This window comes from Rhinopithecus bieti, unplaced genomic scaffold (genome assembly GCF_001698545.2).
Source record: "Rhinopithecus bieti isolate Rb0 unplaced genomic scaffold, ASM169854v2 scaffold_425, whole genome shotgun sequence".
Lineage (NCBI taxonomy): Eukaryota > Metazoa > Chordata > Mammalia > Primates > Cercopithecidae > Rhinopithecus > Rhinopithecus bieti.
The window spans coordinates 1,575,919-1,589,005 of record NW_016803361.1 but is presented as its reverse complement, the minus strand read 5'-3'; the positions used below and the strand labels follow the sequence as shown (position 1 = coordinate 1,589,005).

The following is a 13,087-nucleotide window of genomic DNA, read 5'->3' as shown; positions in this document are numbered from 1 at the left end:
GAGCCACCGCGCCCGGCCTTTTTTTTCTTTACTTTTTTGGCCCTAAAAATTCACTTTGGCTGGGTGTGGTGGTGCCAGCCTTTAGTCCCAGCTACTGGGGAGGGAGTAGCTGGGACAGAAACATTTGTCAATCCCAGGGGTTCGAGACCAGCTCCAGAGACATAGCAAGATCGTGTCTCTAAAAATAAATAGACCAGGCACAGTGGCTCACATCTGTAATCCCAGCACTTTGGGAGGCTGAGGTGGGTGGATCGCTTGAGCCAGAAGTTTGAGATCAGCCCGGGCAATATAGTGAGACCCCATCTTTATAAAAAATTTAAATAATTAGCCAAGCATGGTGGATTTTGTTGTAGTCCCAGCTACTTGGGAGACTGAGGTGGGAGGATTACTTGAGCCCAGGAAGGGGAGGTTGCAGTGAGCCAAGATCATGCCATTGCACTCCAGCCTGAGTGACAGTGAGACAGAGAGAGAATGACCCTGCCTCAAAAAATAAATAGGCCAGGCACAGCGGCTCACGCCTATAATCCAAGCACTTTGGGAGGCCAAGGCAGGTGGATTGCTTGAGCCCAGGGGTTCGAGACCAGCCATAGGCAACATGGCGAAACCCTATCCCTACTAAAAATACAAAAATTAGCCAGGCGTATTGGCACACACCTGTAGTCCCAGCTACTCGGGAGGCTGAGGCAGGAGAATCACTTGAACCCGGGAGGTGGAGGTTGCAGTGAGGCAAGATAGTGCCACTGAACTCCAGCCTGGGCAACAGAGTGAGACTCGGTCTCAAAAAAATGAATTAAAAAAAAGTAAATAAGTTTTAAAAATAAGCAAATAATTCACTTTGATGAAATAATTATGATGAGAGATGATTATATCTTAAATGGTCTTACTTTGCAATATAAAATTTGGCAACTCCTTTGTTAGATACCTTTTTGTTTCTCTCTCAGATTTCACTGATCTGTGAAGTCTAGAGCTTGGAAACTAGTGCTTTCAGGGGAACTTGGTGATGGGAGCAGCAGCTCCTCAGCCTTCAGCCTGAAATGGGCTCTAAGTCTTAACCTTCTTTTCACTGTAATCCAGGTCCAACTGCCTGCCAGGTCTCTGCATTTGCCCTCTGATTTTCCTGGACTGTTTCTTCTCTCTTTGTGATGTGCTGGCACCCCCATCTCTGCAGTCCCCACCAGGCAGCTTGTGTGGCTATGAGTCCGGGAACAATTGCCCAGGTTGGAGAGTCCTGAGTCAATGTGGCAGCCGGGAAGGAGGCCACGCTTACAGACCACTCAGGTCCCTTTCCCATTCCTCCCTGAGCTCCCACATTTGCTCCTTTTTGCTCCTTCAAGGTGGTTTTGAGAGCCGATTCCCCAGGTCTTCATTCTGAAGGTTCTATTAGCCACTGCTTTCTCCCTTTCATGTTGGGCTTCATGGTTTGAGGTCTCAGTGCTGGCCTAACCTGAAACACTGCATCTTCTTCCAAGAATGAAAGATAACCCGGGGCTGCAGCTACTGCTGCATGTGGGACTTTGGCTGGGCTCCTCAGGGAGCACCCAGAGAGCCAGCTTGTGTGTGTGTTTTTTTTTTTTTTTTTGAGATGGAGTCCCGCTGTCACCCAGGCTGGAGTGCAGTGGCGCGATCTCGGCTCACTGCAACCTCCACCTCCTGGGTTCAAGTGATTCTCCTGCCTCAGCCTCCCAAGTAGCTGGGACTACAGGCGCATACCACCACGCCCGGCTAATTATTTTTTGTATTTTAGTAGAGACGGGGTTCCACCACGTTGCTCAGGCTGGTCACGAACTCCTGAGCTCAGGCAATCTGCCTGCCTTGTCCTCCCAAAGTGCTGGGATTACAGGTGTGAACTACCGCACCTGGCTATAATTTTTTTTGCTGTTGTTATATAGATGAGAGGTTTCTATGTTATCCAGGCTGGCCTTGAACGCCTAGCCTTGCCTCCTTATATGCCAGGACAACAGGCCTGAGCCACTGCAGCTCCCCAGCTTGTGTCTTAATCATCTTGGTGTCCCCAGCATCTGTGACAGGCCCTAGCACATAGTAGGTGCTTAGTGACTGGTGAATGAATGAATGAATGAATGAGTGAATGGATGATGACAAGCAGGCTCAGCATCTCTGCTAACCCTTAAGTTCTCAGTGATGACCTAACCCAGTAAGCTCACCACAGTAGAACTCCAGCCCCTGTGCTGGCCTCTGGGACCCTCCTTCCCTTCCCACCCTGGGGATTGTGCACAGGCTAAACAGAGGCTCTCCTCCAAGAACCCTGCCAGGCTGGGTCCTGGTAGAGACACCTGGGGACTCTAATGCTCACCCACATCTTCCCCAGACCCTAGAGCTCTTCATTTCAGGTCTTTGTGGGCTGACATACAGTAGGTGCTCAGTGACTGTTTGCTGCATTGAATGTGAGTTCATGAAACACACAAAGCTCCCACCTTACTTCATAGATTGTCATGCAGATTAAAAGAGAGAATGCCTGTAAAATGCTTTGCACAGGGCCTGGCACTGGTGTGCTGCCAGCTCTGTAGCTATATTTATTGGATGAATGAACGGAAGAGGACTGCTCTGCATCCCCTCGCTGAAGGTCCCTGTGTCTACTGGCAGCAGTCCAGAACTGGCATAGCAGCATGACTCACCTGCCTGGCACCAGCCAACCATAGGTACATGCCCTTGGGGGAGTGAGAAGTAGGATTCCTAGAGATCCACGGATGCTTGCCCCAGCCAGGGCTCAGTCCAAGCTCTTTCCTGACCTCATCTCTTCTTCCCTTGGGGTCCTGACCCTTCCTTCCTCCTCACCCCTCATTCAGTCACACTCCTTTTTTTGAATGGCATCTACCTCCAAACTGATTTATCTCCTCCCCTCCACTCCTGTTAGGGCCAGCCTTTTCCAACAAGTCCTCAGGGCCATCAGAGCTGCCTTCCTAAAATAGGGCAGATGACACCAATCTCCTGCACTCAATAACATTTAGTGGCGCCTCACTACCCACAGAACATGGCCCTCTCTGGCTTGTATCTCTCCAGCCTTAGCCCTACTACCAGATTTTCTCAAAACTGCCACGTTTTCACTCATGGAAACTTCAGCTCCTGCATTTCCTGAGGCTGGAATACCCTCCACCATCCTGGACTCCACTGAGTCCCCTTGAAGGCCCAGCTCAGGTATCCTCCTGTCCACAGAGGAGTCTCTTTATTTATTTATTTTTATTTATTTATTTATTTTGAGACGGAGTCTCCCTCTGTCACCCAGGCTGAAGTGCAGTAGTGCAATCTCGGCTCACTGCAACCTCCGCCTCCCGGGTTCAAGCAATTCTCCTGCCTCAGCCTCCTGAGTAGCTGGGATTACAGGTGCCCAACACCATTCCTGGCTAATTTTTGTATTTTTAGTAGAGACGGGGTTTCACCATGTTGGCTGGGCTGGTCTTGAACTCCTGACTTCAAGTGATCCACCCACCTCGAATCTCAGATCTCAAAATGCTGGGATTACAGGCTTGAGCCACTGCACCTGGCCCTGTCCACAGAGAAGTCCTTGAAGGCCCTCAGAACAATTCATGAGCCCCTTGTGTTCCTCCACTTCTGATTCACACCTCTATTTAGTCATTTCTTCCCTTTGCCTTGTTTCTTAGTTGACTATGAAGCCGACAAGTGGGCTAAAATGAATGCTGGGTTGGTAAAAAGAAGGCATGGTCTGGGCCTTATTGGTCCACCCATTTCTATAGCTCTGGGCTCTTGGCACAGCTGACACTAGATGAAGTATTAGTTTAAATAAAATGAAGAATAGGGGCCGGGCACGGTGGCTCACACCTATAATCCCAGCACTCTGGGAGGCCGAGGTGGGTAGATCACCAGAGGCCAGGAGTTCGAGACCAGCCTGACCAACATAGTGAAACTCCATCTCTACTAAAAATACAAAAATTAGCCAGGCATGGTGGTGCATGCCTGTAATCCCAGCTACTCAGGAGGCTGAGGCAGGAGAATCGCTTGAACCCAGGAGGAAAAAGTTGCAGTGAGTTAAGATCGTGCCATTGCACTCCAGCCTGGGCGACAGAGGGAGACCCCGTCTCAAAAAAAGAATGAAGAGCAGGACAAGCCAGCACCCCCTGCCACCGCTCCACTTCCTTATCCCAGAGAAAATGCAATTGCCCAGAACACCACATTCCAAAGGTCTCCCCAAGGGTGGCCAGCAGGCTGGCAAAATCCATGCTTCCTTTCCCAGCATCCCTTCCTCACTGTTCTTTACTCTCTTCTTCAGTGGCCAAACACTGGAGTTTCCCCTGCCCCAGCCTTCTAGTCCGTCACTGGAGCATCACAGGGCCACACATTCCTGACAGTCCCAGGGAGCACCCAGCTGTCTGCTTTGTACAGCCCACTGTCTCTCAAGGCCCAGGAGGGTGAGCACTCTTAGGAGGCCCAGCCCAGCTCCCCACCCCACTGACTCAGTTTTGGAGGCTGAAGCCTCAGTCTTCTGCTGCCAGCAATACCCTGAAACAGGAATGAGGCCCAACTGGGCCCCTGGGGACATCTAACCCCCTCCCCACCACAGGTGTAGCAGACAGGCTCTCCCTCCCCTTGACAACAGAGCTGGATCTCCTCAGACTCCCTTGGGCACCTCCACCCCTGCCCGCACCTCATTCTCCTCCTCCTGTGCCAGCCGCTGCTCGATGAGCGCCGTGGCCTTCTGCACCGCCTCGGAGTCCTCCATGGTGCCGTCCACAACCGCTTCTGCAGGCCACAGGGCCTCGGGGGCTTTATAGGCCAGAGCACCCACCCCTGCCCAGCTGGGCGCCTTTGCCATGAGCTCACTGGCCCAATTCTCCACCTGCCTCCCCCACCTGTCACCTTCACCTCGGGCAGCCCCAGGGAGCAGGGGGAGCCAGGGCCAGGGAACAGGGCCAGTTGCCCCATCAACTCCTGGCCTACTAGAGCTGGAGGGCACCGTGTCCAAGAGCAGGGCTGTAGGAAGGAGCCTCTCCAGCCTCTGTCCTGAGTGCTTGGGCCTGGCTGGGCCTTAGCCAAGGCAGCTGGGCTGCACAAGGGACCTGCCGGCTGCATGCTCCAGCCCAGATGACAGTGCCCCCTGCTGGATGCCTGGAAACCCTACTCAGCCAGCTCCAGGAAGAGGGCCTGAAAACCAAACGTGGGGACCCAGGACAGTTCTGTACTCCCAGGCTGTCCTGCAGACAGGCCCTGCTGGCTGTGAGGAGGGTCACACTCTACTTGTCCAGCCCAGGGCCGTGGTAGCAGGCAGGGCAGCTGTCTCCCTCTTTGATCACAGCTCACGCTGACCTTCGGCTCTCCGGGGTCCCACATGCTCCCCAGTTAAGCATCACTGCATTTGGCTGGGTGACTTTTAGTCATGAACAAACCTTATCCAATCTGTCTCCTCCCTTGGTAAGTGCTCAGGGAACCTCTGCAGGGCTTACAGAGTCTTGCTTCAAGAGCGGGGTCTCCGGAAAGCACTAAGCCCAGCTGGCAAGGAGCAGCAGCTACTCTGGATCCTCCTGCCCTCCCAGGGTTTCCTTGCCAGGCCCAGACAATGCTAGACTTCCCTGGCCAGGAGGCTGTCCATGCTCACTAAGAAGGAAAAATACTTCCAACTGGAGCAAAATCAGATCTGTACTTGCTCAGTTCCACTGAATTCACTGTGACTCAGGTTAACCTGCTAGGGAACTGCAGACACCCGGCCCTGTGCTTCTGTAAGGCTCACCTGGCTGGTGGCTGCCCTCAGCTAAATAGCCTTATATAAGATTCCCCTCTCTTCAGATATGCACACATGCCCCTAGGAAGCATGAGGAACTGGTTCCTTTTCCTCTCCGGTTCCCTTGCTGGGAATCTGACACAAACCTCTGACACATGATCTAAATCTGTCAGAGATTTTGCTTTAACATCACGATGGGTACAGCATCTCCAAGGGCCGGAAGTGAGCCCCTCCTGCCACAGGAGCAGACCACCTTCCTGAGGTGCTGTCTTCGCCTTGCAAGCACTTTCACATCTGTCTTCCTGCTTAATCCTCCCAGCAACTGATGGAGGAGGCAGGGCAGGCAGCATGGCTCTGCTTTAAAGAAAAGCAGGCCGGGCGCGGTGGCTCAAGCCTGTAATCCCAGCACTTTGGGAGGCCGAGACGGGCGGATCACGAGGTCAGGAGATTGAGACCATCCTGGCTAACATGGTGAAACCCCATCTCTACTAAAAAAAAAATACAAAAAACTAGCCGGGCGACGTGGCGGGCTCCTGTAGTCCCAGCTGCTTGGGAGGCTGAGGCAGGAGAATGGCGTAAACCCAGGAGGCGGAGCTTGCAGTGAGCTGAGACCCGACCACTGCACTCCAGCCTGGGCGGCAGAGCGAGACTCCGTCTCAAAAAAAAAAAAGAAAAGCAAAGAGGGTTCAGAGGTTGAGTGGCTTTTCCTAAGGACTCATGAGGACACCAAGGGAGCTGGGATCAGGGCCCAGAAGACTGGCAGTTCCAGGCTCACTCTGCTGGAGATTGCATGCCCAGAGCAGCTGGAGAGGCCAGGCATCCACCTGTTCCCATACCAGAACAGCTCCAGGAACCCCACAGGGCTGCAGGAGAATTCAGTCAAATGCCAGGCAAGCGAGAAGGAGCAAAAGGCTTTATTGATAAATATGCAGATATGTCTGTCCACAGGGACCTGCTGTGGGGGCCATGACGAGGCTGCAAACCTCCCACTGCCTGGGTTATAGCCAGAACATGGTCCTGTGCAGACCCTGCCACGACAGCCCAGCCGTCCACCACCCGCCTCATCTCTGCCAATTGTGCTGGGGGCAGGGAGAGGCAGAGGCCCGCCTCAGGCTTCCCGAGCCCTGGGGCTCACGGGTGGTTCCCTCCCTTCCAAGGGAGTGGCACTGTGCCCAGGGGAGAGCCGGGGGATGGGGGCAGAGGAGGGAGACAGCAGCTGCTTCAGACCCTGAGCAGAAAACCGGAGTGAGCACAGCTGGCAGCACCAGATGACAGATCTGGGCTCCAGGGGCCTCCTGGCTGGCCCTCGTGGCTCGAACCTGCTGCGGGAGAGAGGCAGGGTGAGGGCCCCATTTGCCTTTTCTCTGACAAGGTTGCAAGGCCTGTGTGTGGCCACCTGCTCCCTGGGTACTGGGAACTGGTGGCACATAGTGCCCTGAAAGGCAGGGTCCCTTCACAGCTCACCCATCAGCCAAGCTGAGGGGAGGGTCCCTGCAGAAAATGACAGTACTGGAAGGCAGCAGCAGGGCAGAGGCCTAGTGCTCCAGGCGGGGCCTCTTCCCAGGGGTCCATGGGCCCATCAGTCCTGGGGTGGTGGGGGCTGGTTGATGATGACCTGGATGACAAAATCTTTCTGGATCTTGGTCTCCTGGAGCCGTGTGCGGTCTGTGAGCAGCTTCCCGGAGAAGAACCACCGCTGCCATGATGGCTCGATGCCCTCCTGGGCATGCAGCTGCCTCTTGAGCTGCCCCACCGTGTCGGGCAGGCTGGCGCTGAGCCTCACGTCCTTGCCTGTGGACAGGCGCACCTTCAGTGGGAACTCACGGCGCACGCTGGGTGGGGGCTCGGGGGGCTCCAGGCTCTCCTCCTCCGTGTGCTCCAGCAGCAGGTTCACAGGCGGTGACAGGCAGTAGATGGGCAGCTGGTAGCGATTGCCCAGCTCATCGTAGCATTCACAGAGGGTGCCTACAGGAGAGGCAGGGAGGTCAGAGTCAGCTTGGGGATCCACTATCATGGATTAAATGTTCGGGTTCCCCCAAATTCATATGGTGAAACTCTAACTCCCAGTGTGACTGTATTTGGACACAGGGCCTATAGAGAAATAATTAAAGTTAAATGAGGTCATAGGGTGAGGCCCTGACCCTCTGGTCCACTGATCGGAAGGATGGTTCTTTTTTTTTTTTTTGAGACAAGATCTCCCTATGTTGCCTAGGTTGATCGCAAACTCCTGGGCTCATGCAATCCTCCCACCTCAGCCTCCCGAGCAGCTGAGACTACAGGTGTGCTCCACTGCCCTGGCTTATAGTTCTTGTAGAGACACTAGAGCACTATCTCACTCTCCACTCGCTCCCCATGTGAGGACACAGCAAGAAGGCAGCCACCTGCAAGCCAGCAAGAGAGTCTTCACCAAAATCTGAACTGGCCAGCACCATGATGCCAGATTTCCCAGCCTCCAGAACTGTGGGAAATAAATGTCTCTTGATTAAGTCACCCAGCATGTGGTATTTTGTTACAGCAGCCTGAGCAGACTAATACACCTGCCATGGCCACCCCACAGTCAGATCTCCCTAGGACAGCCTGATGACTAGGTGTACAGGACTGGAGTCAGGAATACCTGAGCTGGCATCCCAGCTCCACCAGGTGCTGGCTTGTTCATCCTGGCATATTATTTTTCATTTCTTCACATGTGCCAGATGCTGGGGTTATAGGGATGAATGAAACAGCACAGCTCTGCTCTCCATGGGCCTTAGTGTCCTTACTGGTAAAATGTAATGCATGGAGAAATATCTTTATTGTCTCTTAAGCACCTACTAAGTGCTGGGACTGGACTAAATCATGTTATATGTATCTTGCTGAATCCTAATAATTATCTCCCCTTTACAGTTGTAAGGCACTCAGGCTCTAAATTCGAGAAGCTCCTTGCTAAAGGCAACACAGTTAGGAAAGGGAAACATTCAGATTGAAACCCAGGTTTGTGACCAGGCACAGTGGTTCCCGCTTGTAATCCCAGCACTTTGGGACGGGCAGATCACCTGAGGGTGGAAGTTCAAGACAAGCCTGACCAACAAGGAGAAACCCTGTATCTACTAAAAATACAAAATTAGCTCAGCCTGGTGGCACATGCCTGTAAACCCAGCTACTCAGGAGGCTGAGACAGGAGAATTGCTTGAACCTGGGAGGCGGAGGTTGCAGTGAGCCAAGATCGCACCATTGCATTCCAGTCTGGGCAACAAGAGTGAAACTCCATCTCAAAAAAAAAGGAACTCAAGTCTGTGATTCTAGAGCTCCACTATTACCCTCTGCTTTACATGGCCCCATAAGGCTGCTATGAACTTACGTGAGCTAATGCAGTGGAAGTTTCTAGATCAGTGTCCAGCACATAATGACCCAATAAAAGGTCAGTGGATCACTTGAGCTCAGGAGTTTGAGACCAGCCTGGCCAACATGGTGAAACCCGGTCTCTACTAAAAATACAAAAATTAGCCAGGCATGGTGGCACATGCCTGTAATCCCAGCTACTCAGGAGGCTGAGGCAGGAGAATTGCTTGAACTCAGGTGGTAAAGGTTGCAGTGAGCCGAAATCCCACCACTGCACTCCAGCCTAAGCGACAGAGTAAGACTCCATCTCAAAAAAAATAATAAAAAATAAAATAAAGGTCGGTGCCTTGGATGTTCTAGGGTCCCAAAGTGCATTTGTGACACTGCTTTGCAGGTTTGTTGATGTCTTTCTGTCGTGTCATTAGGCAAGCACAGACTGTCTCATTTTCTCATTTTCCTTGTGTACCTACTCCTGGTCCACGCTCAGTAAGGGTTGCTTGAAGGAATGAACACGTGAGTAACCACCTGCCCCACCGCTCCACACCCCTCAACACCCTCAAACTGTGCTGGTGACCCCCGAGCTCCAGTGGGGATAAAGCCGTGGCCCTGCCCACTTACCATGAGGCAGGGTGATGCTGGCTCCATCCAGGATGGCCTGGGCCAGCTCGTGGTCATTGGCTTCAGCAGCATAGGCGGCGGCCTTGAGGGCATCCCAGATCTCCTTGCGGCCCTCAAAGGCTGGCGCTGTGTCCCAGAACTCATCCCGTTTGCTCCGCAACTGCCCATCAGTCATGGGGTAGTCGCTCTTCCACTTGAGCCGCTCTTTCTTCAGGGGCTCATTGCGTCCTGGGCAGGACAGAAGGAGAGGCTCAGCATCTCTAAAGCTACTTGAGCTGCAACCTGCCCTCCCCCTCCCTTACCCTCCCAGGCCAGACCCTGAAACCCTGCTGCACTGGCTACTAAGTATTCAGGTCTCTGAAGCCCTTCCTAAATAGCAGGGAAGAGTCAGGAAACTTCACCTAACCAACCTAGGGACATAAAATAATTGTGTTAGCAAAGCATATGCTACCATTGTTTTTGTTGCCTTTTTTTTTTTTTTTTTTTTTTTTTTTGAGATGGAGTTTCACTCTTGTTGCCCAGGCTGGAGTGCAGTGGCACGATCTCGGCTCACTGCAACCTCCGACTCCCAGGTTCAAGCGATTCTCCTGCCTCAGCCTCCTGAGTACCTGGGATTACAGATGCCTGCCACCACACGGGGCTAATTTTTGTATTTTTAGTAGAGATGGAGTTTCACCATGTTGGTCAGGCTGGTCTGAAATTCCTGACCTTGTGATCCGCCCACCTCAGCCTCCTGAGCGCTGGGATTACAGGTGTGATTGAATGAATGATCATGCGGGGCAGGGTGCGGTGGCTCACGCCTGTAATCCCAGTGCTTTGGGAGGCAGTAGGATCGCTTGAGCCCGGCAGTTCTAGACCAGTCAGGGCAACATGGTAAAACCCTGTTTCTACAAAAAAATTTTTAAAAATTAGCCAGGCACGATGGCACGCTCCTGTAGTTCCAGCTACTACTTGGGAGGCTAACATGGGAGAAATCACTTGAGCCTAGGAGGCTGAGGCTGCAGTGAGCTGTGATAGTGCCACCGCACTCCTTCCTGGGCAAGAGAGCGAGATCATGTCTCAAAAAAAAAAAAAAATTATTAACAATTTTAACATCTTGTTACTAATGTCCCACTGTATAGTCACAAGGATTTTTTTTAAGAAATCATAATCAACAAACTCCCCAAAAAATTCCTGCAGCATCTGACAAATAAAATAATTCTGTCAAATGTCATTTTTCTTGTTACCCAGCTCCAAGTGATCTCTAAGACAACTCCAAACCACAGTCAAGACTGAGGGCAGAGGCGTCTCCCAAAGGTTTTTGGAGGCTCAGTTATCTCAAAACTAAAGGCAGAGTGAACCACAAGAGTGAGATGTGAAGCACTCTGCTTCTACTATAACTCAGGTCCTACAGTGAGAGGCAGAACTAAGGCTGGGGGCCACCACCAGACTGCTCCCACTGGCTGGGGCAAAAGGAAGAGAATAGCAGGCACTGACCTCCGCTGAGAAAGAATCCCAGGCAAGAGTTTATTTATATACACGATCCCATTTCATCCTTGCTTAGGCAGTAGGTATTACTATTGCTATTTCACAGGTGATAGGACAGATTTAGAGAGATTACATGACTTGCCCCAGGTCACATAGTAAGTGAGTGAGGGTTCCACCTCAGGTCTGACTAAATCCTGTAGTTCACCATCGGAATTCACAGTGTAGGGGCAGAAAACTCTAAAGCCAAACATTTAATTTAAAGTGTTTCTGGGGTGGTGAGGTGGCAGAAGGAAAGGCAAACCCTCTTTGGAGGAAAATAACTTCAAACAAGGCCTCAAATAATTCCCAAGATAAAGTTCCAAGAAAAATAAATAAGGTAATAGTTTTTAAAAAAAAATGTCAATATGCAAGGAAACAAGGCAGTACAAGCTTTACTGGCAAAAACAGCAGACAAAAGAATCAGATTTGCAAAGACTCTGGATAGATTATGAAATACTGAGTTAAGGGATGAGGGCCTTAAAAATACGAATAAAAGATTATAAAGAATGATCAAGGAGATTTAAAAAACGTTTAATTTTTGTGGGTACATAATATGTATAACCAATAAGATCTTAAAAGAACCATATAGAACTTCTAAAAATGAAAAATACAGGCCGGGCCCAGTGGCTCACACTTGTAATCCAGCACTTTGGGAAGCCAAGGCAGATGGACTACTCGAGCCCAGGAATTCGAGACCAGCCTGGGCAATATGGCAAAAACCCGTCTCTACAAAAAATACAAAAAAATTAGTCGGGCATGGTGGCGTGCACCTGTAGACCTAGCTACTTGGGAGGCTGAGGTGGGAGGATCACCTGAGCCCAGAAAGGTTGACGCTGCAGTGAGTCATGATCATACCACTGCACTCCAACTCCAGACTGGGTGACAAAGTGAGACCCTGTCTCACAAAAAAAAAAAGGAAATAAAAATAGAAAAAGACAATATAATTGAGATTCGGATGTCTTTTTTCTTTTTGAGAGACAAGGTCACTCTGTTGCCCAGTCTGGAGTGCGGTGGTGTCATCATAGCTCACTGCAGCCTCAAACTTCTGGGCTCAAGGTATTCTTCCCCAGCAGCCTCCCAAGTAGCTGGGACTATATAAGGGACACTATGCCCTTCTAGGTCTAAAATTTTGAACTGAATTTCCAGAAGGATACAATAGGGAAAATGGGAATGAAGCAACATTCAAAGAAATCATGGAGATGTCCACTCCCCCTAAATTGATCTATAAATGTAATACAATTCCAATATAATTCCTGTCAGTTTTTTCCTAAGGAACCTGGCAAGCTGATTCTAAATTTTATATAGAAGAACAAAGATGCTCCTAGAAAAGAATCAGGTGGGAGAAGTTGCGCTGCCATGATCAGCTTTAATTATAAAGTTACAGTTGGCACAGTACTGGAACAGGGACAGACTGTTGGACAAAAAAAGCCAAACCTGGTAAAATATTTGAAGAGATTTATTCTGAGCCAAATGTGAGGGCCATGACTTGTGATGCAGTCTCAGGAGGTTCTGGGAACATGTGCCCAAAGGGAGTTGGATTACAGCTTGGTTTTATATGTTTTAGGGAGACTTAAGACATCAGTCATTACATGTGAGATATACATTGGTTTGGTGTGGAAAGGAGGGACAACTTGAAGGGGCAGGGACTTAAAGGTCATAGGTGGATTTAAAGATGTTCTGGTTGGCAATTGGTTGAAAGAGTTATTATCTTAAGTCCTCGAATCAACAGAAAGGAATGTCTGGGTTAAGATAAAGAGTTGTGGGCCAGGCACGGTGGCTCACGCCTGTAATCCCAACGCTTTGGGAGGCCAAGGTGGGTGGATCACCTGAGGTCAGGAGTTCGAGACCAGCCAGGCCAACATTGTGAAATCCCATCTCTACTAAAAATACAAAAATTAGCTGGGCGTGGTGGCAGGCGCCTGTAATCCCAGCTACTCAGGAGGCTGAGGCAGGAGG

General features: G+C 50.9%; 2 protein-coding genes across 3 annotated transcripts in view; both read right to left on the bottom strand.

The window, feature by feature from the left end:
• Window positions 1–5,058, bottom strand: part of ANKRD2 (ankyrin repeat domain 2) — a 12,028-nt gene extending 6,970 nt beyond the window's left edge. The window contains 2 exon segments of the mRNA XM_017879785.1: window positions 4,589–4,932; window positions 4,935–5,058. Of these exon segments, the coding sequence (XP_017735274.1) occupies window positions 4,589–4,932; window positions 4,935–5,043 (453 nt within the window). The 5' untranslated portion in view covers window positions 5,044–5,058.
• Window positions 5,059–6,585: 1,527 nt separating this feature from the next.
• UBTD1 (ubiquitin domain containing 1) overlaps window positions 6,586–13,087 on the bottom strand; it is a 63,836-nt gene continuing 57,334 nt past the window's right edge. For both annotated transcript variants that reach the window (XM_017880162.1, XM_017880170.1), the window contains exons 2-3: window positions 9,626–9,853; window positions 6,586–7,654 (exon numbers count right to left, since the gene is read on the bottom strand). In XM_017880162.1, coding sequence (XP_017735651.1) covers window positions 7,269–7,654; window positions 9,626–9,853 — 614 coding nt within the window. In that variant the 3' untranslated portion in view covers window positions 6,586–7,268. The remainder of the gene's footprint in view (window positions 7,655–9,625; window positions 9,854–13,087) is intronic.